Source organism: Grammomys surdaster, unplaced genomic scaffold (genome assembly GCF_004785775.1).
Source record: "Grammomys surdaster isolate TR1022 unplaced genomic scaffold, NIH_TR_1.0 125950, whole genome shotgun sequence".
NCBI classification, from domain to species: domain Eukaryota; kingdom Metazoa; phylum Chordata; class Mammalia; order Rodentia; family Muridae; genus Grammomys; species Grammomys surdaster.
The window spans coordinates 3772354-3797226 of record NW_021620771.1 but is presented as its reverse complement, the minus strand read 5'-3'; the positions used below and the strand labels follow the sequence as shown (position 1 = coordinate 3797226).

Here is a 24873-nt window from a genome sequence, read left to right as displayed (position 1 = left end):
GAGTGACGCAGCTACGCGCGCAGGGCTGGGCGGGGCCTGGCTGGGCCAGGGCGCTGGCGGCTCTGAGGTTTCAGTGCGACTCCAGCCCGTGGCCCCGCCGCCATGAGCACCAAGCAGGTCACTTGCAGGTGAGTCCACGGCGCCGCGGGGCATTGGGCTCTGCCAGGCGGCCTGGGAGGGAGGTGAGGGCCGAGCCGGGCGGTGGTGGGTCGTGTACAGCGGGGATAACACGCAGGAAGGCCGCGGAGAAGCTGGCGCGGGAAGAGCTGCTGCAACTGCAGCTTGCAGAGAGTGAGCGAAGGGGATTGCGGGAAACACGGGCAGGTCGCATTTCTTATCCAGCATCACCACTGAGCGGAGAGTCCCATTTCGCGATGCAGGAAACCGAGGCCACAGAGAGAGGTAAAAGCGACACCCATTTAGGAGCAGAAAGGTGGCATGAGTGGACGGCTTGTTAGACGAAGTGGAAAACCAGAAAACTAATCTGTGACTACTATTTTGAAACAAAAATAGTTGGGTTGAGTAGCAGCGTCCCAACTTGTTGACGATCTTATGACTGTCATTGGGGTCTAGTGACTTTGCAAGCTTGGGAAGTGCAGCTTAGAAAGTACAGCGTGTGAGAATCCCAGCTGTGGAAATCCAAATTTAGAAATGCTCCAAAATCCAAAACGCAAGGAAAACTAAGTAGAAGGCGGACTGTGGTGGCACACGCCTTTAATCCCAGCACTGGGAGACAGAGGTAAGTGAATCTCTTGTGAGTTGACGTGAGCCAGGTCTACATAGGGAGTTCCAGGACAACCAAGGCTACACAGAGAATTTTTTCAGGGTATGTGTATAAGTGTATATAAAATGATGAATTCTGTGTTTAGACTTTTGTACTATCCCCAAGACATTATGTACATGAAACTACTCTAAATACAAAAAAATTAAAAACACTCCTGAGCCCAAGCGTTTTGGATTAGAGGAGCCTCAGTTTATACAAATTTTAGTTGGTTTCAGTAAATTAAGAAATTGATGTAATTTGATTATGTATGTGGTAAGCATTTAATTACCTTGTTATTTCTCATTAGTGCAGACCTGGAACTAACGCCTTTATGAAGAGTTCTGTTCGAATTAGATATTAAGGGTTGAGCCTTGTACCAAAGTCCCAGCTGATTTAGGTTAAGTAGTTATCAGAAACCTGCCGAGTGTGTGTGTGTGTGTTTTAGCTAGTTTTATGTTAACTTGACAAAGTTGACATGAGCCAGGATCATTTGGGAAGAGGGGACCTCAGTTGAGAAAATGTTCCTACTAGATTAGCCTGTTTTCTTGATTGATGATTGATGTGTGAGAACCCAGCTCACTGTGGGTGGTGCCACCCCCGGGCTAGTGGTCCTGGGTGCTATAAGAAAAGCTGAGCAAGCCAAGAGGATCAAGCCAGTCAACAGTATTCCTGCTTGGCCCCTGCGTTAGCTCCTGCCTACAGTCCTGCACTGATCTCCCTGAGTGATGAAGTGAGATACCTAAGTAGAAGATACCTAGAAGTATAAAGTCTCCTCCCAAAGTTGCTTTTGGTCATGGTGGTTTATCACAGCAATGGGGTCCTTAAGACAGTCCTGTAACAATACTCGCAGGTCATGACTACTAGAACGTCTTTGGTGAGGGTTAGTGTATGGGTATTTAACTCCCTTCTCTCTGGAGGAGGAAATGTTCCTATCATAGTGTCCTGTAAGGCAGATTCAAGCTACTTAGAAAATAACGTCTAAAACCCTGCTTGTTTACAGTTTGTTGTCTAAGAAAGGTTCTCTCTGTGTAGGCCTGGCTGTCCTGAGGCTCTCTATGTACTTTCAGGCTGGCCTTGAACTCAGATCTGCCTTCCTTTGCCTCCCATGTTAGGATTAAGTGCCACCACACCTGGCAGCTTTGTAGTTTAATTCTACCACCTAAAGGCTTTCCTAAGATGTGTGGCTACAAAACCTTTATGTAATGCATAAGTCCAGTCATTTTGATTCTCTTTTCCTCCCTTCGTACCTAGAGATAGTTTCAGTTCTATCTCACAAATAAGAGAGTCCTAAGAAATGGTACAGGTAAGAGTTGGAATGCTGGGAACCAATGGTTTCAGCTGAAGGGTTGACTAGTGTTTGTGGTCGTCTCTCTGTGGCCCTGTCAAGTCATAGAATATGTTGTACTGTATAGTGCTATACCTGAATAAAGCAGATAATGAAGCAAGGGTATATTTTGACTCTTAGTTTGAAGGTACAGTCCATGATGGAGGGGACAGCACGGTGTCGCTGATCTCACACACTCAGACAGCGATGAGGGTTGGTACTCAGCTTACTCTTTTCTTTTTATTTAGTCTTGGGCTCTAGCCCAAGGAGCAACGCCTCCACACTCAGGATGTGTCTTCCTACCTCAGTTGACCTAACCTAGATAGTCCCTCACCGTCATGGCTGGAGACTTGTCTCTTCAGCGATTTGCAGTCAGTGGCAGCGATCACAGTCTTGAGATCTGTCAATCCTGTGAACATCTTCCACAGTGAAACAACCTTGGTATTGTCAGGTTTTCCCTAAGATTAGCTTCAGAGTGACATAGGTGTGGCACTAGCATTGAGTCTTAGACCCCATGCTCAACTGAAGGATGTTTCAGAGTTTTCCCATTCTCACAAAAATGTTTGAAAAGGAAATTTCCTTATAAAAGGGTATGAAGGCTAGGACTGGAGAGTTAAGAATGCTGACTGCTCTTGCAGAGAAACCAGGTTCAATTCCTAGCCTCAGTATAGTGGCTCACAGCCATCTGTCACTCCAGGTCTAGAGGGGCTAACAGTGTTCTGCCTCTTCAGGCACCACATGTGTACACAGTGCACAGACATAACCACAGGTAACACAGACACATACAGTTTCGTTTTGCTTTTAAGGTTTTTTTTTTTTTAAAGGCTGTGAAGGAGTCAGGCCCTGCTAAATAAAAAGTATTTAAGTGGGAAAATCACAATATCAATAGGTTTGTGTTTGTGGTGAGAAAGTGGTATGATTTCTTGTTTTATTCACAAAAGCCTTGTCCCTGAGAGTGATGACTTATAATTTATGGCCAGGTTGTGGTGATGTACCTTTGATCCCAGCAGGTGGCAGAAGCAGGTGGAACTCTGAGGTCAAGACCAGCCTAATCTATAGCTCAAGTTCCAGAATAACCAGGGCTACTTGGAGAAACTCTTGAGTTTTGAGTGGCATTTCTCAAAGAATTACCAAGCCTGGTGTGGTGGTGTGCCTGTTCTCTCAGCCACTTGAATCTGAGGCAGGGAGTCAATAGAATCACTTAAGTCCAGGAATTCAGGGTTAGCTGAGACAATTATAAAAAAAAGTTTGAGTCAGAAAATAAAAAGAATTACCTATGCCGGGCAGTGGTGGCGCATGCCTTTAATCCCAGCACTTGGGAGGCAGAGACAGGTGGATCTCTGAGTTCGAGGCCAGCCTGGTCTACAGAGTGAGTTCCAGGACAGCCAGGGCTACACAGAGAAACCCTGTCACGAAAAAACAAAACAAACAAACAAAAAAAAGAATTACCTTTTTTTAGATATGGAATGTCTTCTTGTCTGGAGAAGTCCCAGGACCAACCACATTCACACCTGGAGACTGGCTAGAGAGATCCATGGTGTTTAGCACACGCTAGACTCCAGGCCAAGGCTGTTATGCTGGCTTAGCAACAGCCAGGTAAGGGAGAACAGGAGTCCAGAGGGCTGTGCCTTCTACCCTTTCTATGGGAAGCACACAGCACTTTCCCCACCTGAGGTATCGGGTGGGGTACAGTATGGGGCCAGTGCAGCTTCTGCCTGTGATCCACCTTCTAGACTCAAGAGGAAATGACTTTTGTATGAACCACACAATGGTGCAGCTGAGGCACTGTGAGCTGAAACTCTGACTATACCATCAACTTCTAGAAGCCAGAGGATGTTCTTCGGCCAGCTCAGAGGTCTTGGACCTACTGTGGTGACTTCTTTCCATGGTCTTACTTGCTCTCTGCACCTCATCCCTACCTGCTGAGGACTGAGCCCAGGGACTCTGAATGCCAGGGGCTCTCCATGCGCTTTGTCTTCAGCTCTCCCTCTAGCCTCCTAGCAAGCTCCTGAACAGTGTCAAACTTGGCAAGTGTTTCCTGGGGAATCTGCGTGACTTCCTGGGAAAGTTCAAGATCAATTTCTGATCTTGTTGGTGAGACTGCTGTCCTTTCATCAGATTCAGGGGGAAAGAAGTTCATAGGTGGGCCTGGCCAACTCTTCTGCTTTCATGGATGTAGCAGGCAAAGATGCAGGCTTCTGTATAAGCAGGAGGTGGGGTTCTACCACAGCCTGCCTACCCTGTCAGGAATTCGGCACTATACTCTGGTCTACTTGCTATCGTGGAAAAGGCCAGGTGCTGGACTGTCTGTGCTTTGCTCTTTTACCTTGCTGGCTTAACCACAGTGCCGTCTCTCCAAGGAGCAGGGCCTTGCTTTTGCCAACACTGTCAGTGTGGGTTTGCTCAATGATCTAGTCTGTGAGTTTTGGGACTGTGAGGAAGAAGAGGCAGATGAGTCATCAGTCATCTTGTGAAGCTTGGACAGGGCAGGTGTCGGTGGTACGTCTCTGAACTCAGCTCTCTAATTTTCCTCCTGTGTTGTGTGTTCCTCTCATGAGTTAGAGGGTAATCTCATTCATGGCCATTGTTATCCTTTATATGGTTCTCATTTCATGTTTTCCTCAGATTGTATTTGTTCAGTGGAATGTGAGGAGGCTCAATCCGAAAGTCTACTCTCAAAGGGTTCTTTACAAAAGGGAGGGGTGCAAGGTAAGCCAGGCAGGCCAGTAGCAACACCGTTGACTGGCTCAGGATCCAATCTGCTGGTCCACTTTGCCTTGTGAGGGAAATTTCATTCTGTGTGTGTGTGTGTGTGTGTGTCCCTTTTTTCTACAAGGTGTTGCATGTAGCTAGTCTGGCATTTAGTTTGTGGCAATTTTCCTTCAGCATCTCAAGTGCCTGCTGTGTTCTTAAATAAGTTTAAAAATATTTGTTCCCAGAAAAGCATTTCTGAGCCTTTTGTATCTTCTGCAAGCCCCCTCCTCCCTGCAGTGTGTCCACCTGCAGGCTGCCTGTACCACAGTAGGGAATGTTCTGGAGTCTCCAGAAATCCTGGCCTAAGCATCTGTCTTTCAGCTTCCCGGGCACCTCATTTTGAGCATGCCAGCCGTGTTCAGCTGACACCTAGGTGACCTGGTGAGCACTGGAAGCATGAATGCAGTCTAGGCTCCAGCAGGCCTGCCCCGCCTCACCTCTGTGCCCTTCCTTTTTGGCCCACCTTTTCCACACAATGCTATCTTCCAGTCTCCACTTGACATGAGCTTGAGAACCCTGCCCTCCCTCCGCTGTGATCTGTGTCTCCTGTCTCTGCTTCCCCAGCACTCAGCCTTCACTTGGAAGATTACATCACTGTGACTAATGCCACTGCCCTTTATAGGCCTTAAACTGAGCTGCATTCCGGGGAGCCTGAATCGAGCTGAGCTGAGCAGTTCACACTACACCCGCTCATTTAAAAGTTGACGTCGGCCTTCTGTTACGACAAAAGAGTTATATAATATGTCCACAGCAGAAACATTGGGAAGGGCAGGTGCTGTAAAAAGAAAAACGCTAAATGCCTGGGTTCCAGTAGCCTACAGTAGACATCATCAGCTTTTAAAGGTTTTGCCCCTTTGTGTATTTATTGAGCTCATCCCCTTGTACCTCCCACCCTCCTTTTTTACCCCTCCTATTGTCCCCCTTACCCTAGACAGTTAAATACTTGGGTGGATCACAACTCTGAGCATACTAGTTTATGATACTTTTAACCAAAATGAGATCCTGTATATGGCATTTTTTTTTTAAAGAATGTTATGTGTCCTGGTTAGTTTGTTGTCAATACAAAAGTTATATGAGAAGGGAAGTCTTGAATGGTTCCATCAGCTTGACCTGTAGGCAAATCTGTTACAGCTCTTTCTTGGCTAGTGATTGGTGTGGGAGGGAGAGTCCAGCTCACTGTGGGCAGCGCCACCCCTGGGCAATATAAAAAGCAGGCTGAGCAAACCAGTCAGCAGTGTTTCTGCCTTGAGTTCCCTCAGTGATAGACTGTGATCTGGAAATTGAAAGCTGAAATAAACCTTTTCTAACTCATGTTGCTTTTGGTCATGGTGTTCATCATAAGAGTAGAAGCCCTGAAAGATACAAAAAAGTGAATCTAATAGCTTAGGCTTACCAGGGCACCCATGTTACAGTTCATTCACAGTTATGTAAGCAATACCTGTTAGACAAAGATACATGCTGGACTCCACGGTCCCTCTGCTTTCTGCTTCTGTGAATTTAGCTGTTCAAAGTACCTTACATGAATCTGTTGTGATAGCTTATTTCACTTAGTGCAGTGCCCTTAAGGCTTCTTCATGCTGTGAATTGGAAATGTTTCCTTTTTAAGGCTGAATAATATCCCATGATGTGTACATACTACTTTTATTAGGTTTGTGCATTTTTTTCTTTTTCTTTTCCCTTTTGTTTCTTTATTCTGTTTTTTTGAGACAAGGGCTCAATGTATCCATGGCTGACTTTCAACTCACATCAGCCTACCTCCAAGTCCTACACTTAAAGGTGTGAGCCACTATGTCTGGCTGTATACAGTTTTATAATCTATTCTCAGCTGCCTTCAATTTCCCGTTATCAATATCTACTTGGGGATTGATGGATGAGTCAACATGGAGTCTCTATGTAACCAAGGGTGACCTTGAACTCCATCTCCAGAGTGCTGGCATTACAGACAGCAAGCACTCACTCCCAGTGACATGGCAGTGACTCCCAGTGACACTCCTTAGGCATGGCATGTGAGCACAATATCAGCTGGGCTACATCACTAGCCCCATGTGGTTTTGCCTTCCTCTTCGATGCTGGTGTGTGTGAATGCTACTACTCTGGCCGACTAAACGGAGAGGCGCTAAGCTACATTCCATCCTCTCTGCCATGGTGGGGCCGGGCTCCTGGAACACCTGCTTGGGGGTGGCAGAATGCAACCTAAGATGGGGGCTCAGCCCAGGTCAGAAACGGCACAGGCTGAGGCCAAGGTTTGGGTTCACATACTTCTGGACAGACACTGCTGGAAACCATGAGGAGGAGGAGTTCCCAGCAGTGGGTATCTAGGAGTATGTGAACTCCAGTCTCACACTGTTGTCTAGCCTGGAGCAACGGGGCTCTGTGTGCACGGATGCCATAAGCATCCATGGCAGAAGTCAGATTGTGAGAATGAGGGGACCCATAGGCTGGTGACAAGGGGGAGGGAATACAGCTTAGCTCAAGAGTGAGTGTCCTGTGTGTGCAGGGGCCTTCTGCGGGAGACTTAGTCAGCCAGCTCTGTAGGACAAAGACTTTCACCACAGCAGTTCTTGATGAAAGAGACAATCCTTGCTTGTTTAAACTGTTTATTCATGATGAAAATACAACGTACTCAGGGTGGACCTGAGATTAAATACCTTTTGCAGGAAGAAATGTCCAGGAAGGAAAGTTTATTGTCTAAACCCTCTGGGCAGCCCATCTAGATACCTCATTAGCATAGAGAACTCTGTGCTCTATGCTACATCACATGGGAGGTGGTGGTCACATGCTCCAGGACAGGAACCTGGTCTGTAGTAGGTGAAACACCTACCATTCTAAGATTTGAGAATTTACTGGGGTTTCTGAATCCACTCACTCAACCTTCCTAGTTTTTGTCTATTGAAACTGTTCGACTTGCTCACAGTGCCAGTAAATGTTCATTTTACATGTTGGCCTTGTCCATACTCAGGCTTCAGTGGATTGTCTCAAAGCTATCTTTGTGGATGCTACGCTTGGTTACCAACCGTACATACCACTGTGTCTGACTGCTTTTCTAGCCATCCCTGCCCCCAGGTTTATTGAGGTGTAACTTATAAAAATGTGCCAGAAGTATGCCAGACAGTTTTTTTGTTTTGTTTTAGTTTTGTTATCAATAAGTGTGAGTATGATATGCTCCGTACCTTAGAGCAACTTTCATCCCCAGAGAACACACTGGTTCCTTTCTCTTTTTTTATTTTTAATTATTATTTTATGTGTGGGTATTTTGCCTGCATGCATATGACTATGCACCATTTCATGCAGTGCTTGAGGAAACCAGAAGAGAATGTTGGGTCCCTCTGGAATTGCAGATAGGTGTTAGCTGCCATGTGTTCTCAGGGTAGGAATCAAACACAAGTTCTTTGGGGAGCTCCTAACCACTGAGTCATCTCTAGACCAGTGGTTCTCACCTTCCCTAATGCTGCAGACCTTTAATAACAGTTCCTCATGTTGTGGTGACTTCCAGCCATAAAATTATTTTCGTTACTACTTCATAACTAATTTTGCTACTATTATGAATTGTAATGTAAATATCTGACATATGACCCCTCCAGGGATTTCACAACCTACAGGTTTAAAACTACTTCCCTAGACCCTCTCATTCTTTTTTTTTAAGACTAGGTGTGCAAGCTAGCTTCAGATGTGTTGTTGTTATGTGTCTAAGGATGACCTTGAATTTCTGATCCTCCTGGCTCTTATCTCCAGAGTGCTGGGATTATAGGCATGTATCACCACATCTGCTTTATTCTGTGCTGGGAATGGGACTCATGGCTCAGCCCATGCTAAGCAAGCACCCTACCAATAGAGCTAAATCCCAAGCCTCCTAAGAGTGCTCGGATTTCAGGCTGATGCCACCATGCCCAGCATCACTCGTGTCTTTGAATGCCACTGTCATCTTTGGGGCTCTGTGCAGCAGCCTTGTGAAGCCGTATGTGGTCTCTTCATTTACAGGAGAAACGGCAGGAATGGGGAAGAGGGCTTTCTCACCCTGTTCAGTCATCTCTTTTTACAGTTCCAGGAGGGTGGGATGGCGGGTTTTCCTGACATGTTTTTCCAGTTATGAAACTCATATCTTACATATTTAACATAAATCAAGAGCTTCTCCAGAGAAGGGTTTTGAAAAATCCTTTATGTGTATGAATGTTTACTTGCATGCAGGTCTTTGCACCACATGCATGCAGTGATCAAAGAGGCCAGAAGAGGGCATCAGGTCCCTCAGACTGGAGTTTCAGGTGGTGGTTAGCTGTGGTATATAGTTGCTGGGACTAGAGACTGGGTCCTCTGCAAAAGTAGCAAGTGCTCTTAACCCCTCAAGATAGAAACTTTTGAGATAATTTTTCTACAAAGCTAGTCTTAGATCATGGAAAATGAGTGCATTATGGGCTTATCTTGGTGTAGTTCTTGAGAGTCCTCCAAGGCATAACTCAGCTCTCCTGTACTTGTCTTCTCAGGTATTTTATGCATGGCGTATGTCGTGAAGGCAGCCAGTGCCTGTTTTCACATGACTTGGCGAACAGCAAGCCGTCCACCATCTGCAAATACTACCAGAAGGGCTATTGTGCCTATGGCGCACGCTGCAGGCAAGGCTTGCCATGGCTGTGGTTACTGGAGTGGAGATGCTTGGAAAATGGGAGCTGTGTTTGGTTTTGTTGACAGGGTTTTATGCCACCCAGGCTGACTTGAGACTTCCATGTAGCCAAGGCTGGCTTTAAACGTCTAGTCTCCTGCCTGCATCTCCAGTGGTGCGTCTGTAGGTGTATGCCATATATATGCCTGCCTGAGCATGGGCCCAATGCAGGGAGAGTTTAACTTAAAAGTTATTTAGAATATTAATCATTTGTGCCTCACCTTTAAACCCTGTATAGCACACCGTAGACTTTCCCATTGCTGCCAGACCATATCCTCACTGTGCTTTTGTGTGTCATAGGTGACATGCCATGGTTTGAAAGCCATTTCTGGTTCATGCTCAGGTGACTTCTGGCATGGATGCTTATAGCATTCATGCACACAGAGCCCTGTTGATTCAGGCTAAACAACAGTGTGAGGTCTCCGTGCTTTGGTGAGCAGAGCCATCTAGTCCTCACTGGTGGACAGAGTTCTAGAGTTTGAGTTGGCCCCCTGCTCTTTCCAATCCATCCACCTCAATCAGTGTATCCTGAAGATTCCTACCCAAAGGGCCTGTCTTGGTAGCACAGGAGTCAAGGGCTTTCTTTGGCAGTAGATCTGTCAGTCCTACTAGGACACAAGTGTGGTTGTGGGTAGCAGGATACGTGGATCCAATAGTCTCTTTTAGTTGAAAGTACAGAGACAGACCCTTGCCTACCTTGGTGAGTTCAGCTGTTGGTAGCTGGGAGGGGGAGGGGGTGTAGGTGTTAGGGCCTGTGTGGCTGACACAATGACACATTGTTGTCTTTTGTTCAGATATGATCATACAAAGCCCCCAGCTGCAGCAGGTGGAGCTGTGGGTCCTGCACCTCACCCTTCGCCCTCCTCAGGCCTACACAGTCCTCACCCTTCTCCCGACATTGCCACATCTGTTATGAGGACACATTCGAATGAACCTGGAAAGCGGGAGAAGAAGACGCTGGTGCTCAGAGATCGCAGTGAGTGAACTGCAGGCATCGCTGCCTTTGGGGAGACAGCACGTCTAGCCTAGTGCTGTGCTGCTTTCAGGCCTCCTTGTCACGGTGCTTCTGCAGCCCCAGGAGCCTAAAGTTGCTCTGAAAACAGGCTGCAGAGGTTCAAAGGTGTCTCTCCACATCTTGGCTGAGCTCCACCTCGAGTCCAGCAAAGCATTAGCGTGGTCTTTGTCACCACGAAGTTGCCCCTTCATAGTGGTCACCCACTACTCATTTCTAGCTGGGTGTTTTAATGGTGGGCATGTGTCACTTTCTTGTTTGGTGCCATGTCCTAGTAGTGACTACTTTGGGTGTTTCAGGAGCATCTTTAGACATAGCACAAGGAAGGAATCTGGGCCTACACCAGATTTGGGAGAAAGAAGGCATCAAGTGGTAAAGGCTTTTGAGCTGCTGGGCCTCACTGGTAATTTTCTTAGTTCTTGAGATGCTTAGTCCTTGAGTTCTCAGAATAGGCAGAGCAAACACATGGTCAGCTTGATGCAGAGGGTCATCTCTGACAGTGTCAGCAGTGCGTGACAGGCTTCAGGTCTCAGGATTGATGCTCCTACAAAGGAGTCCTATGTTCTGTTGACCTTGTCAGTTCCTTCATGTTTTGAAGTGGTTTTAGCGTTAAATGGTTTGTATGTTGACATCTTGTGTTCTGTATAAAAAGACTGCATTCTCTTTCGTTGTTCACACATGTTCTACTGGTCATCTTCCAGCCTCTGCACTGTTGCTCTTGGGCCTGATTTTCACTAGCTATTCCTAGTTTGGGCTATTAGCTGATAGGAAAGGTTGAGCCTGTTCTTATGTGTGTGTATGTGTGTATGTGTGTTTTGTGTTGAGATCTCACTGGTCTGGCTGAAGACAAGACTCCTTCAAGCACAGTGAATAATCCAGGTGGCTGCAGTGACCCTCAGACCAGCCCAGAGATGAAGCCCCATTCCTACCTAGATGCCATCAGGACTGGCCTGGATGACTTGGAGGCCAGCAGCTCCTACAGCAACGAGCAACAGTTGTGCCCCTATGCTGCTGCTGGGGAGTGCCGGTTTGGAGATACCTGTGTCTATCTGCATGGGGACATGTGTGAGATCTGCAGGCTTCACGTCCTCCACCCCTTTGACCCAGAACAAAGGAAAGCTCACGAGAAGGTAACTTGAAAACTTTGGCATGAAATCACTTTAAGAAGCCTGAATGAGTCACAGGACAGAGACATTCAGGAGTCTCACAGATATCTTTCTGCCAGAAATTCCTGTGTTGTGTTGCTGGCTTGTTTTTAATTCTGTTTTCAAGTTCTTTTCCTGTTGCCAGTTTTGATTATTAAGAACAAAGGAGGCCAGGCATTGGTGGCGCACACCTTTAATCCCAGCACTTGGGAGGCAGGGGCAGGCAGATTTCTGAGTTCAAGAGTTCAAGGCTAGCCTGGTCTACAGAGTGAGTTCCAGGACAGCCAGGGCTACTCAGAGAAACCCTGTTTCGAAAAACAAACAAACAAAACAAACAAACAAACAAAAAAAGGAGAATAAGAAGTATTAGAAATGCAAAGTTCAGGACTGGAAAGATGGCTCACCAGTTAAGAGCACTTGCTGAGCCTGGCAGTGGTGGCACATATCTTTGATCCTAGCACTCAGGAGGCAGAGGCAGGTGGATCTCTGAGTTCAAGGCCGGCCTGGTCTACAGAGTGAGTTCCAGGGCAACCAGGGCTATACAGAGAAGCCCTGTCTCAAACCAAACCAACCAAACAAAAAAACTCCAAGAAACAAACAAAAAAATTGCTGCTCTGTGCAACCTCCTGTAATTCCAGCCCCAGAGAGTCCAGCATCTTCTTCTTACTCCCATAAGAACATCATTTGTGAACACACACACACACACATCTCTTACACATCTTTCTTCCCTATGTTTACATGTCCCTGTGGTTGGGATACACAGGCAGTCAATGTTTTGGAAACTTTGAAAACCCGTTATTATGGACTTTCCTTAATTTTACTGTCTATCTAATTATAACCGTGTGTGTGTGTGTGTGTGTGTGTGTGTGTGTGTGTGTGTGTGTGTGTGCGCGCGCGCATGCATGTGAGTATCTGTAGAGATGAGAAGAGAGTGTAAAATCCTTGGGCTAGAGTTATAGTCAGTTGTGAGCTGATGACGGTGCTGGGACCAAAGCTCAGGTCTTTTAGAAAAGCAACAAGAGCTCTTAACTGCTCCACCATTCCTCTAGCCCCTTTTATTATGGACTCTGAAGAACCAAGTGTTGAAAGGTTACAAATATCCTGATCTTTGGGTCCACTCTATCCACACACAGAGCACTGTGCTGTGCACTCCACTCAGAGCAGGGCCTGGGTCTTCTCATCTGCCTGCTTTCATTAGAGTTCACTCAGCTCAGTATTTCCTGGATTGATGTGGCATGAAATAGGCATGACATTCACAGAGACCTATGACCCAGTGTTTATGAATGCTGCAACCTCCATAGTAATCTAAGTGTTCTAGAAATCCATAGCTGTTAAACTGGAAGTGATCATCTTACTAGGGAATCTAGGACAAGGGAAAGGTGGCTTGAGGTTCACTTTGTGTTCATATCTGTGTGTCCTGAATACAGGAACTGTAGCTACTGCTTCTAGTAGCTGTTGTGACTATGTGGCTGACCCTGGGATCTTGACCAAAGAGAACCTAAGGCGTCCCTTCCTGTCATTCTCAGATGTGTATGTCAACATTTGAACATGAGATGGAAAAGGCCTTTGCCTTCCAGGCGAGCCAGGACAAAGTGTGCAGCATCTGTATGGAGGTGATCCTGGAGAAAGCATCTGCTTCTGAGAGGAGGTTTGGCATTCTTTCCAACTGCAGCCACACCTACTGCCTGTCCTGCATCCGTCAATGGAGATGTGCCAAGCAGTTTGAAAACCCAATCATCAAGTGAGTGCAGCCGGGCTTCTCTGCATGCATGGAGACTGCTACCCTCTAGAGCCCAGGCCCCCAGCTGTGTGAGCTTGTATAGATCATCTTTCCTGAGCCCATCTGCCTGTCTTAGTTGACGGCCTCTCCGATCTCTACATGCTAGGAACTCTGCAGAACATCAGCTGTTGCTGGCTGGGTTCTGTTTTGCAGCCCTCACTGGACAACTATCATGTCTACCTTAGGCTAATTGCTTTGTAACCTTTGGTTCTTCAGGTTTTTTCACCTTAATAAAGGGGCTGAGGCTCCCTTGGAGGAAGGCTCCTATGCACTTCCCACTCCCTGGTGCACATTATTGGGGAACTTGCCTGTGTGCAGCAGTTTTACTGAGAAAGAGTACGGTTCTGTGGTGTCCAGTGCTTCGCAGAGTTGCTCACCTGACATGCAGTCTAGTTTTAGAAACTTCATCATCCCCTAAGCTGTACTGCCACCTGTCCATCCTTGTTGTCTTCTGTCAGGCAATCCCCGGCCTAGGCTCTTTCTCTACAGAAATCTTACTCTGCTTGTCATCATGCATACCCTTACCTTGGCAAATGTTCCTAGGCTACCCCTAATGAGCATGCCCAGCATTTACTCCCTTGTTATCTGACTGAGAACAGATTGCACCTGTTCAACAGCTAGTGGGCTGTCATACACAAGATTAGACCTCAGGAATGGTCACAGTAGCTTGGCCTCTAACCAAAACATCAACACACTGTTCCCCCAAAGTGGTTGTACCATCTCTCTCTCACCTGTAGATCCAGGTTCTTGTACTTGCCTTTATTTCGAAGCTGAGCTGTCATCTTGCCTTCCATAGTCACTGGAGATACTGAACATCATCCTGTGTGCTTATTGGCTGTCCTAGGTGAATATTCAGGGCTCTGTTTCTTATTGTGTTGAACCGTTTCAGTGGCAGAAGCTGCTTAGATTGTGGGAATTGTGTCTTTGGCCATGTGTTTGAGCAAGGGTGTTTGGCGTGGAGTGTGCAGAGGATTCATGACATGTTTTCTTTCTTACTAACCTATTGGTTTTGTTCTTTTCAGGTCTTGTCCAGAGTGCCGTGTGATATCAGAGTTTGTAATTCCAAGTGTGTATTGGGTAGAAGATCAGAATAAAAAGAATGAATTAATTGAAGCTTTCAAACAGGGAATGGGGTAAGTGCCTTGATTTCATAGGGGGATCCTGGTACCTACCTTTCTGGTTATGGTTTGAGCCTCTGTCATCTTCAGGTTTCCCAAGAATGTGGACCTGGTAGATAGATCTCAGAGCTTCTTGCTCCTGTGAGGCATTTCCTGGGCTCTGAGCTGCAGAGCTAAGTGAGACCTTGAGGAAGCAGATGAGTTCTAAGATGAGCCCTATGCTATGTGCCAAGATTGTCTTGCCCTCTCTGATTGCCCATGCATTTAACAAGCACTATTGAGGATCTGCCATCTCACAACCTGTCCATTGCAGGGCCCAAAGAAGCTGATGGTGCCAGCCTCAGTACAGCCCACACTTAGCAAAGGAAAGTAACGATCAGTAAGATGAATAAGGCAAAGAGAACCTGCCTCAAATGAGGTGGAAGATGAGAACTGACCCCTAGATGCTTGTCATGACACTTAGCACTCTGTTGCCTTGTCTGGCTCAGCTTTCTGCCCCAGCCACCCACGTGCTGGGATTACAGGCATGCACAACCACACCTGGCATCTTTTTAAAAGAACAATTTTTGTAGGAATTTTTCACAGAATATCCCATTGCCTTATATGTATCCTTTGCCATCACCATCGTTTGTATTGTAATACATATGTTGTAGTTACATTATTACAAATCTATGGCAACATCATATTTGCCATTTAAAACTTTTTCCTTTTATGTCATTGTTTTTATTGAAACAGGATCTCACTGTGTAGTGTTGGCTGGCCTGAAACTTGCTACACAGACTAGGCTGGCCTTGAAGTCAAGAGATCCACCTGTCTATGTCACCCAAGTACTGGATTCAAAGGCATGCATGACCATGCCTGGCCAAAATTCACTTTTTTTTTTTTTAAGTGCACACCACCACCCCCACCCCCAATTATTTATTTTGGAAGTTTTTATATTTATCTAGATTCTGTGGCTTGACATTTACCTATTTTAACATTTTTTTCCTCCTGTCATGTGATTGTGTCCATCCACAAGAAGGCAGATGCTGTCAGACAGAGCTAGTTGGGCTTAGAAAGGTGCTGTGATGAACTTAGAAAGTTCAAAGTTGCTTCATTGCTGTTGATGTTGCCTGGCTGTGCATCCCTCTGGTGGATGTTCTTGGGCAGTCTCCACTGTGTTTGTGCCAGGCACCACCAGGGAAAGGAGAGATGAGTGAGATTATCTTTCATCAAAGTGTGATGGGGCAGTATGGTAGCAGATTTCTTCTTTAGTAACCCAAGCCAGAACTGAGAAAGCACTTGAGTCTGCCTTGGGTGCAAGAAGGAAGCCATGTGGAGCTCTGTACCCATCCTTGTCGGCTAGGCAGTAGCAGCTCCACTGGTCCTTGAAGAGGATCGAGACTCACTAGTGGGGATGGAGGATGTCAAGGAAGACTGACTGGCAGACAGGCAGCCATGCATAATACCCTGGTGATGGGACAGTGGGCAGTGGAGGGCCAGGTGGGTTTGGGGTTTGTTTGTCAGTAGATTAGCTGAGTGTGAGAGCTGAGAACACTAAGTAAGGTAGCCAGACTGGAGCTTTTGACTTTGGTAGTCAGATAGGTAGGACTGGAGGAGAAAAAGGAGGGAAGGCAAGGTTTGTTTTTGCTTTATAGCCCTAGCTAGAGTATCCGTATACTAGGCTGGTCTCAAACTTGAGGACCTTCCTGCCTCTGCTTTCCAAGGTCTGTCACCATACCCAATGAGAAGGCAGTTCTGAAGTTGGTGAACGGCCGTTGGAGAACTGAGAGTTTACTGTCCAAGCTGTAAGAAAAAGGATTCCAGAGCAGTGGAGAAGAGCCAAGGGCAGAGTGAAGCTAGTAGAGTTCTAACAGTGGAAGCTATCTGTAGCCTTAAGCATCTGCTAAGACCTGCTTTCCCAGACTGACCTCTGACCTTGACAGGATTCTTGACCAAAAGGAAAGGAAACAACTCACTTGCTTTGGAGACTTGAACAGAGCAAGTGAACCAGCTTCAGACCTTGGTACCCTGGGGTTATCCAAGCCTCACTCAACCCTAGTGGAGCACTGGAGCTCTAGGGTGGGGGCGGGACACCCTGCTTCTGAGCACTGCAGCCTCCAGTGTATCTCAGCCTAGCTTGAGAATCAGAATACCAACTGGAAATTCAACAGGTCACCTCCCAGCACAGGCTTTCCCAGTGTAAAAGGTAGGGTAGCTGTAACACAGTAGTCACTCTTAACTTCATTTTTCCATCAGCCTCTGATTTGTGTGTGTGTGTGTGTGTGTGCTTTTCAGGAAAAAAGCATGTAAATACTTTGAACAAGGCAAGGGAACCTGCCCCTTTGGAAGCAAGTGCCTTTACCGTCATGCTTACCCTGATGGCCGGCTGGCAGAGCCAGAGAAACCTCGGAAGCAGCTAAGTTCTGAAGGCACTGTGAGGGTAAGCTGGTTAGGAATGCTGTGGGAACTTGTAGGTGCTGTCCAGGCTCCCAGTAGCTTTGGCAGCAGAGCAGTGGAGTCAACAGAAGCAAAGCACAAGATGTCACTCAGTCTGCTGCCTCCATTGACCCAAGCCTGCTTGTTGGCTGTTTTTGCAGTTCTTTAACTCAGTACGGCTTTGGGATTTTATCGAGAACCGAGAAACCCGGCAAGTCCCCAGCACTGAAGATGTGGATGTGACGGAGCTAGGAGACCTCTTCATGCACCTTTCTGGAGTAGAGTCATCAGAACCCTAGTCAGTGTTGACGCCTTCATTTGGGCTGTGCAGTCAACTTTCCAAGGCGTGGTGTGGTCGCATCTGTCACTGAACGGAGGTGACATGGTACCGGGATGTGAGTGCAGTAGTGAGTCCCCTTGACTCTTCATGATCCACTTTCCCTACCCTGGTGAAGGGAAGGGAGATCAAGTCCATGGAATCACTACATTTAGAGTTGAGCTCTTAGTTGTACCTCCAGCCCCTTTATCAGGGACCAGCTATGTGGTCCAGCTGTTTTAATTGATTGCTTTTAAATGAAACACAACTGCCATCTTTCTTTTGTGACTTTCTTCCTTAAGCAACAGTAAACTTGCAGCTGCTCATAAAGCAGCAGATCTGTTTTTTCTCGCCAAGACGTCGCCAGCCCTATAGACGGCTCCTCTGCAGTGATCATCTCTAATATAGTTGTTGACCCCTGGAATTTATTTATGGAGCTGTGTATTGAGAACACATTGGGTCATACTGGTGCTGTACCATAGTGTAGACTTTTATGGCTGTGAGGGTGGCTATTGAGTTCCTTTCAGTGTCAAGTCAACAGATGTGTGCAGCTGTAAAAAGTCTCCAGGGAGACTCCATCTTACCCTCAGTACACATCACAGTACACAGGACTCACACTCAAACTGCTTGTTCTCACCTATAAAGTAGGCTCTACACTGGTTTTTGTGGTAGACAGGAGCAGTCACCTCTGTCTAAGGAGAACTGGGGCCAAGACAGAGCAAGTTTGTTCTAAACCTGAATTTATTTTTGTAAAAAAGCTGTTATTACCTGTGTGCTTTTAGCTTGGTTGTTCATGTAACCGCAGAGTAGGCTCCTTGAGTTCTGCTCAAGAAGCTGAAGTAGCACTGCGAGTTTGATATTACTTACTTTTTACTTTTGAAGGAGTCAGTAGCCATTAAACCTAAATTTAATTTATTTTATTAAAATAACATAATTGAGGAACCATCAGATAACTGTATTTTATCAGGCTCAATAAAAACAAAATTAAAACCCAAAATCATTAAGAAAACCTGTATTCCTGGCTTTCTTACAGACAAGGATGTGACTAGAGATTAGGGCTGGGCTGTGGCCCACCCCACAGGGGTAGCTCCTGGAAGACTTAGAGTCAGCGTGTGGGAGGGAGGCTGCCAGAAGGGGAAGCACCGCGCTTGGACAGCCATCCGCACAGGACAGGACACCTTAGACACAGCAAGAGGAAGGTGTATCCACAGAGTGAAGTTCTGTAGTACCAAAGCAGGCTCCCCAGGTGGCCAGGACTCCATGTGCAAAACTGGCACTGCACCACTGTCTGTGCCCTGCAACATACAGGCTCAAGGAGCCAAGTTCCCAATTGCATGTCCCTGCAGCAGCCGGAGTGCCTCCAAGGCCATTTGCCCTAAAAATACTCAGCTGACTTGTATATCTCTGGAGCAGAGCAGGCTGGCTTGGTGGACAGCTTCCATTTCCAGGGCAGGAGGGGTAGAAAAGAAGGCAATATGAAGTTAAGGCCCTGTGAGTAGTCTAGGTCCTTAGCAGCAGCTTTTCCAAAAACATGCATTCTGCCCCCAAGGAAACAGAAAGTGGTGCCTGACTCTTCTTCGTCTCCTAGTGGCCTAATAACAGCTACAACGTCAGCTAGAAGACTGGTAGCCTTGGGGATGTAGTCAGCGTACAAGCATTGATGTCCTCAGTGTGAGCTGCCCGATGCAGGGAAGGCTCAGAGGCGCTCCTGTTGATTTTCGGCAGAGAGTGCTGAAGCAGCTCAATGGAAGACAGGATCTGAAACAAGGCCCCGTGTGGTCTCATTAGCTGGACACTTGCTATCTCCCCAGCCATACCAAGCACACGGGCCATTTCTTGTACGTATAAAGAGAGCTTGTGGAGGTTCTCTCCCCACCAACCCCAATCCTGGCCCACCACATTTACACCCGCAGAATGTAATGTCTGAGTTCTGTCTAACCTGGGGAAACAAAGGCCTCTCTTCTTTGACTTTCTTCACACAGTCAGCCACCAACCTCTTCATTGCCTTGGGGCAGTTCTTGTAGAGCCTGCTAAGATCTGGGGAGGCATACCCACGGCCCACCATGAAGATGATCTAAAGGAGAAACAGTTGAGCAAAGGAGTTTGTGAACAACAGAATACTAACTAGCCCCTTACTAGTTTTACTGCTTTGCCAGGCCCCATGCAGATTACCTGGTCTCGGTTGTTGATGTGGGAGTAGGGAAGCTCCCCAGTCATCAGCTCGTACAGCACAATGCCATAGGAGTAGACATCAGACTGGAAGCTGAACGGGTTGTTATCCTGCATTCGGATAACTTCTGGGGCCTATAAGGATGAAGTGTGTCAGGGTAAGGACTAGTCAGGAAGGGAGTTCAAGTCCTTAGCCCAGGGTAGCTCTTCCCCAGAGATTCAAACCCCCAAGCTCTGGCCTCTGTTGCCATGGTTTTAGTGGTTTTGCCTTAAGCTGATTGACAACACAGATAACTTTTCACCCTGCTCTGGGCCAGCACTATCTATCCTGCTTAGGAAGGTGTGTGGGGCCAGCTTCCTCACCATCCACAGCACAGAGCCAGTGGGCTGTTCAACCTGCTGAGAGCCACTCCAGCGTGACTTCACTGTTGCCAAACCAAAATCTCCAATTTTCACCGTGAGGCCTTCGTGGAGAAATATATCTCAATGCTTGTTAAGGAGACTGACAGTTTATACTGTTCATAACAGGGCTTATAAGACCACCTTTTGCTTCACCTTTTGCTTCGTTTAATAATCTTCCAGGAAACAGGAAATGATGACATATCACAGGAAATAGGGCCCCACACTGCTTATCCCCTCTGCCTACAACAAAGGTTTACTACCTAGTGCTTTCTTTAAAAATCTCTTGATAGAACTGGTCTACTTTGTGACTTTTGTCAGCTTATTTTCAGGTAACAGAGAATTTTGGTCTGACTTGTGACCTGCTAGTTTATTAGAGTTCAAGCCTTAAATCTACACTAATATCTTGACCCCAGTGCTTAGCTACCGAAAAAATTTACCTCAGGAAAGTGTAGCAAGGTGGTCATGGCCACTGATCAAGCACAGATTGATCTGCATTGGCCATGCAGAGCTTCAGCTGAGCTTAACACCAAGCCATGTACCATCTTACAGCATGAGAGGCACAGTTGGTAAGGGGATGATGCTATTTCTAACAGTGGCCTCTAGGCCAACTGTACATTTAACAGAAAGCAGCCGTTCTGAAACTTCTGGGGGAATTCTGGGATACTGGTTATGAACTGATGCTAATTCTAGGAGCCCTCAAGAAACATTTGTGTCCTTCCAGTTAAAACAGGAGCTTGTGGAGGTCAGGTGATTAATGGAATTTCTGACTCACAATACTTTAACAGTGGGCCCCCAAACTCCTGTAGGTATTTCTTAGAAGCTGGCAGAATTCTCAAATTTGTTCCCCTCACCTTTGCAGTGAGGGCTGTTATGGTTAGAAAAGCTAAAATGGAAGCCTTCAGGGTGATCTCTGCCAGGGATGTGAACCAAAAGTGTCACATCTCTGGCAGAAGTGCAGATAATCAGTGCCATATTCAAGGGCTTGAATGCTCCTAATCTGGCCAGTGCAGAAGACAGATGGACCGTGAAGAACAACAGGCTGTACCACATGGGGTGTCCTTACTTGAGCAATTAATGTACCTCCTGATACACGATATGTAGCAGTTGACCTAACAAATGCCTTTTTCTTTGGTACCTGTCCATAAGGACCACCAGAAGCAGTTTGCTTTTGATTGGCAAGACCAGCAGTATACCTTTTACAGTTGTACCTCAGATCTTGGTCATGTCTCTTCCACAAAATATCACATCGGTCTACTATATGGATGACATGATGCTGGTTTGACCAAGTGAACAGGAGGTAGAGCGATCACTTCGACTTGTTGGTAATACATAGATATGCATCAGAGGATTACATAGGCTAGATACAGATAGATGCTGATAACCTTTTCAAGCTATACGTTGGATAATCCAACCAAGCTGAGTTCAAGTCTATTTCAAGTTTGTATCCCAACTCGGTAGGAATTATTTCCAGATCACTGTTGGTTTAAAAAACAAAAATCCTTAAGGAAGGAACTCTCATATAAACACCATGTTTGGCTTCTCAACTAAAGCCCCAGTCCAACACCATGAACCATGTGTGTGTATGGAAAAGGCCCCTTTGGGTCCTTAAGCTGAGAACTCAATACCAAAGGATACTGTTGGATTTCATGTCTCTGTGGATGATGTTTTTTGCATGCAAATAGCTGTGAAGGAGAAAAAAAATCAGTTAACTATTTTTAAGACTACAGCTAGTGAGTCAAGGCACCCAAAGGCCTGTCTTCCTAGCCTAATCCTGTCACCTGCAGAAAGACTCCAGCATAAATGGGCTGACACATCAAGCATCAATCATTCGAAAGCTAACTGTGACCTCCTCACGGCCCAGCAGCTAACTGGTAGGTAGCACTTTCAAAGATGACCTTTGAAAGAGATGATAATCAAAAGTGACAAAAGGGCTCAGCAGACAGGTTGGGTGTTTAAAGAGAACGCACTGTTTTCACAAAACACTTTAGGTTCCAGAGCCATATAAATTTAATTGAGAAAAATTGAGAAGGTATTTTCCTATAGACAATGGCTTGAATGGGCAGTTAGGCTGGTGAGAAATGGTATTTCTCATACATGAATATCTGCTGTCAAAGAGCCCACCCAAGTGCCACTCAATCCTGTCCCACAAGAGCAACTCCCACAAGGGCTCACCAAACTGTCTACTTACTCCATTCCCTGAGCTGTCTGTCGGGCAATGTCAATTAGCTGGAACATCTGGAATTTGGTCTCCTGGACATGCAGATGTTTGTAGAGACTGCTGCCCTCACACCACTGGGTCACAATCGCCAGGTTATCCTTTGTCATGTACCCCATGAACAACAGGATATTAACATGCCGTGTTTTGCTAGGAGAAGCAGAAGCACAGCCATGAGACCACCCTTCATACACCTCCATGCTAGCTAGCCTTGCTTACAGAGGATGCGTTTTGCATAGGACCCCTTGTCTGTGGAATCCACCTCTGTCCAACTCATCCCTACAAACCTAAGAGTGATTCAGTGACTAGACTGGGGGTTTGAGCTCCAGAGCAAAGATTAGCTATAAAAAGAAATAAAGGTTAAAAACACTCTCACCACCACAAACCAAACCCCATAGAGCTGGGCTATTGAGTTTGGAGTACAAAGAAGGGGTGTGTCATGAAAAGGGCTCATCTGGCTTCCAGCACATATATGCTGGAGGAGGAATGTCCCTTAAAACCCACAGCAGGTGTTGACCTGCACAGCCTGGCCCTAGCTAACCCTGCTGTCCAGGGGCTGGGCTCACCGCAAAACAGCCACCTCGTTCCTGAAGGCCTGAAGTTGCTCTGGAGTTGGGTCAACCACCTTTAGGATCTTTACGGCAACATCTCCTGCAAATTAATTTGTAGTCACACTCAGTTATACAGTCTTTATTTTTCAAATACCAAGGTACATCTTACCTTGCTTTTTTGAGACAGGTCCTCACTGGGACCCAGGACTCACTGACTAGGATCAGCCAGTGAGCCCCTTTCTACCTCCCAAGTACTGAGACTGCAAGTCAGTACAACCACAGCTAAATGTTTATGTTCAAGCTGGAGCTTGAACTCGGGTTCTCATGTTTAGATGGTAAGCACTTTTTACCACTAAGCCACCTCTCCTAGCCTTTCAAACACGCTAATTCTAAGGAAGATAGGGAGTCACTTTTCAAAGAACATGTATCCGTGCAGGTAGAACAAATATGCCAACTAATACACATCAAGTGGGTGAGACACTTAAATTCTACTCATATCCACGGAGGCTTTGCAACAAGCTTGTATCCACTTGAGCATCAAGGTAGGTCATATGGGCTAGTTCCACAGCCTTACCCTGTGAGGATGAAATCAGTGCCAAAGCCATGAGTGGCCCACCAAATGCAAATGGATGAGGAAGCAGGTCCTTCAGCAAGTTGAGAGGGGTTCAAATATGTTTTATATAGATATATTAGCAATAATAAATTACTTGAAACCCTATAAAGACCTCAATTTTTTTGTGGGAGAAGGGAGCAAGGAAGGCCATTGAGACAATGTTTCACCCTGTAGTCCTAGAACTCATTCTAAACCAGGCTGGCCTTGAACTCACAGAGAACTCACCTCTACCTCCCAAGTGTACCACCACTGTCCCTGCTAGGACTCTAAATTTTCATAAGTTAACCAAGTTGAGTCAGTGGAGAAGCACCCTGGAGGTGGCTGGCCCCTCGACCTGAGGAGTGCAGTCTTGCAGCAGTCTGTTCTGGGAGTAACAATGGTCAAGGTGGGGTTCCCATGAGTCCCAGTCCTGACTCCCTGTGAGCTCTAGTTTATCATCTCACCTGACCTGACAACTGACCTCTCCAGCACCAAAGGCACAGGCTGCGGGAGAGGATGCCGCCCGCCTGAGTGCAGGAGACGCAGTGCTGAGCCACCTGTCCAGCAGTGATCATAAACCATGTGTGCCCAGAGGCAGCCACATAGGGTGATTGCTGCATGGCTGTGAAGTCTGAGACAAGATAGTAGCTGGGCTCAAAGACTACTGAGAAGTGGAGAGTGTATGAAGATGCTTCCTGGAGGTAGTGGACTATGAGCATTAGGAAGAATATTAGAAAGGATATTCTAGACTGCACCAGAAACAAACATAAGGGACCTTGTGGGCACCTGTAGAACAGAAGACCTAGAGAAGAATTTGGTGCAATAGCCCAGGTGAGGGCAGGCTTGGAGTTACAGTGGGAAATAAACTGGGAGGGCTTGGGGTGGAGGCAAGAGGCTGGAGGTAATGCTAAGCAGCCCTTCAAGAACAGGCTCTGCCTAGTCCATGGCCTGCTGCAATGACAGCATTCCTCTGCAGACCAAGAGACAGGCCAACAGGGAATTACTTAACGGTTCTCAGAGAAGGAGTCACTCTACAAGTCACTCACCAACTCTCTGATCTATGTTCTTAAGAAATCAACTGTTCATACAACGACTTAGGCAAGGCAAAAACCCATGTAATGATCGCACTGAGAAGTAGATGCTGCTGTTTCCAGCGGAATTGCAATGTCTGCACACTGATGCTCAGAACTTGTTTCTTCCATTCAGGAATGTGCTTATACTGCTAACATCCTAACCCCAGGTGTTAAAACCTGGTATGGAAATGGTTAAATATGTTGTCAGATTAGTCAAGCTACAGCTACAGAGTTTAAGCTCGAATCTTTCTTCTAAGTGATCATGTGTTTCCCGTGGCACAGGAAGAGATAGCTACAATTAACCCTGAGGCCCTAACAGAGACACTAATCAGGAAGTATCCAGTTTTCCTACAGCAAGTTTCTGATCAGGAGCAGTCAGCTCCTCCTTGTACCTGTTATAAGGTCCCTTTCAGCTGTTGGTGTCAAGGTTACACTCCACCCAAAGCAGCTCATGAACAAACATGTTCCATGAGCACAGCTAGCTTAACTTAGAAGAAACAGCACCACTAATACTTCACTCCAGGGCTAATACTTGTTCACTGGTTTCTAAGCACCATGAGGACTTTATTATATCAAAATAATGTAAG

At 46.4% G+C, this 24873-nt stretch overlaps 2 protein-coding genes across 5 annotated transcripts in view; one reads left to right on the top strand and one right to left on the bottom strand.

Annotated features, from left to right (window-relative positions):
- Window positions 1-24: 24 nt before the first annotated feature.
- Mkrn2 (makorin ring finger protein 2) lies at window positions 25-18293 on the top strand. The gene is made up of 8 exons (XM_028753583.1): window positions 25-128; window positions 9320-9448; window positions 10290-10471; window positions 11333-11637; window positions 13179-13393; window positions 14455-14565; window positions 16828-16972; window positions 17130-18293. The coding sequence occupies exons 1-8, from the start codon at window positions 103-105 to the stop codon at window positions 17265-17267; spliced, it is 1251 nt and encodes a 416-aa protein (XP_028609416.1). The 5' UTR covers window positions 25-102; the 3' UTR covers window positions 17268-18293.
- Raf1 (Raf-1 proto-oncogene, serine/threonine kinase) overlaps window positions 18180-24873 on the bottom strand; it is a 57890-nt gene continuing 51196 nt past the window's right edge. For all 4 annotated transcript variants that reach the window (XM_028753579.1, XM_028753580.1, XM_028753581.1 and 1 more), the window contains 7 exons: window positions 22637-22721; window positions 22044-22220; window positions 21491-21537; window positions 19817-19935; window positions 19457-19588; window positions 19224-19358; window positions 18180-19042 (listed from right to left, as the gene is read on the bottom strand). In XM_028753579.1, coding sequence (XP_028609412.1) covers window positions 18899-19042; window positions 19224-19358; window positions 19457-19588; window positions 19817-19935; window positions 21491-21537; window positions 22044-22220; window positions 22637-22721 — 839 coding nt within the window. In that variant the 3' untranslated portion in view covers window positions 18180-18898. The remainder of the gene's footprint in view (window positions 19043-19223; window positions 19359-19456; window positions 19589-19816; window positions 19936-21490; window positions 21538-22043; window positions 22221-22636; window positions 22722-24873) is intronic.

Bases quoted from the DNA above. Each gene is read 5' to 3' on its own strand.
- Mkrn2 (XM_028753583.1), top strand. From the start codon at position 103: ATGAGCACCAAGCAGGTCACTTGCAG. The intron at 10,472-11,332 runs GTGAGTGAACTG...TTTTGTGTTGAG, and splicing joins GCTGGTGCTCAGAGATCGCA to ATCTCACTGGTCTGGCTGAA. The intron at 13,394-14,454 runs GTGAGTGCAGCC...TGTTCTTTTCAG, and splicing joins TTTGAAAACCCAATCATCAA to GTCTTGTCCAGAGTGCCGTG.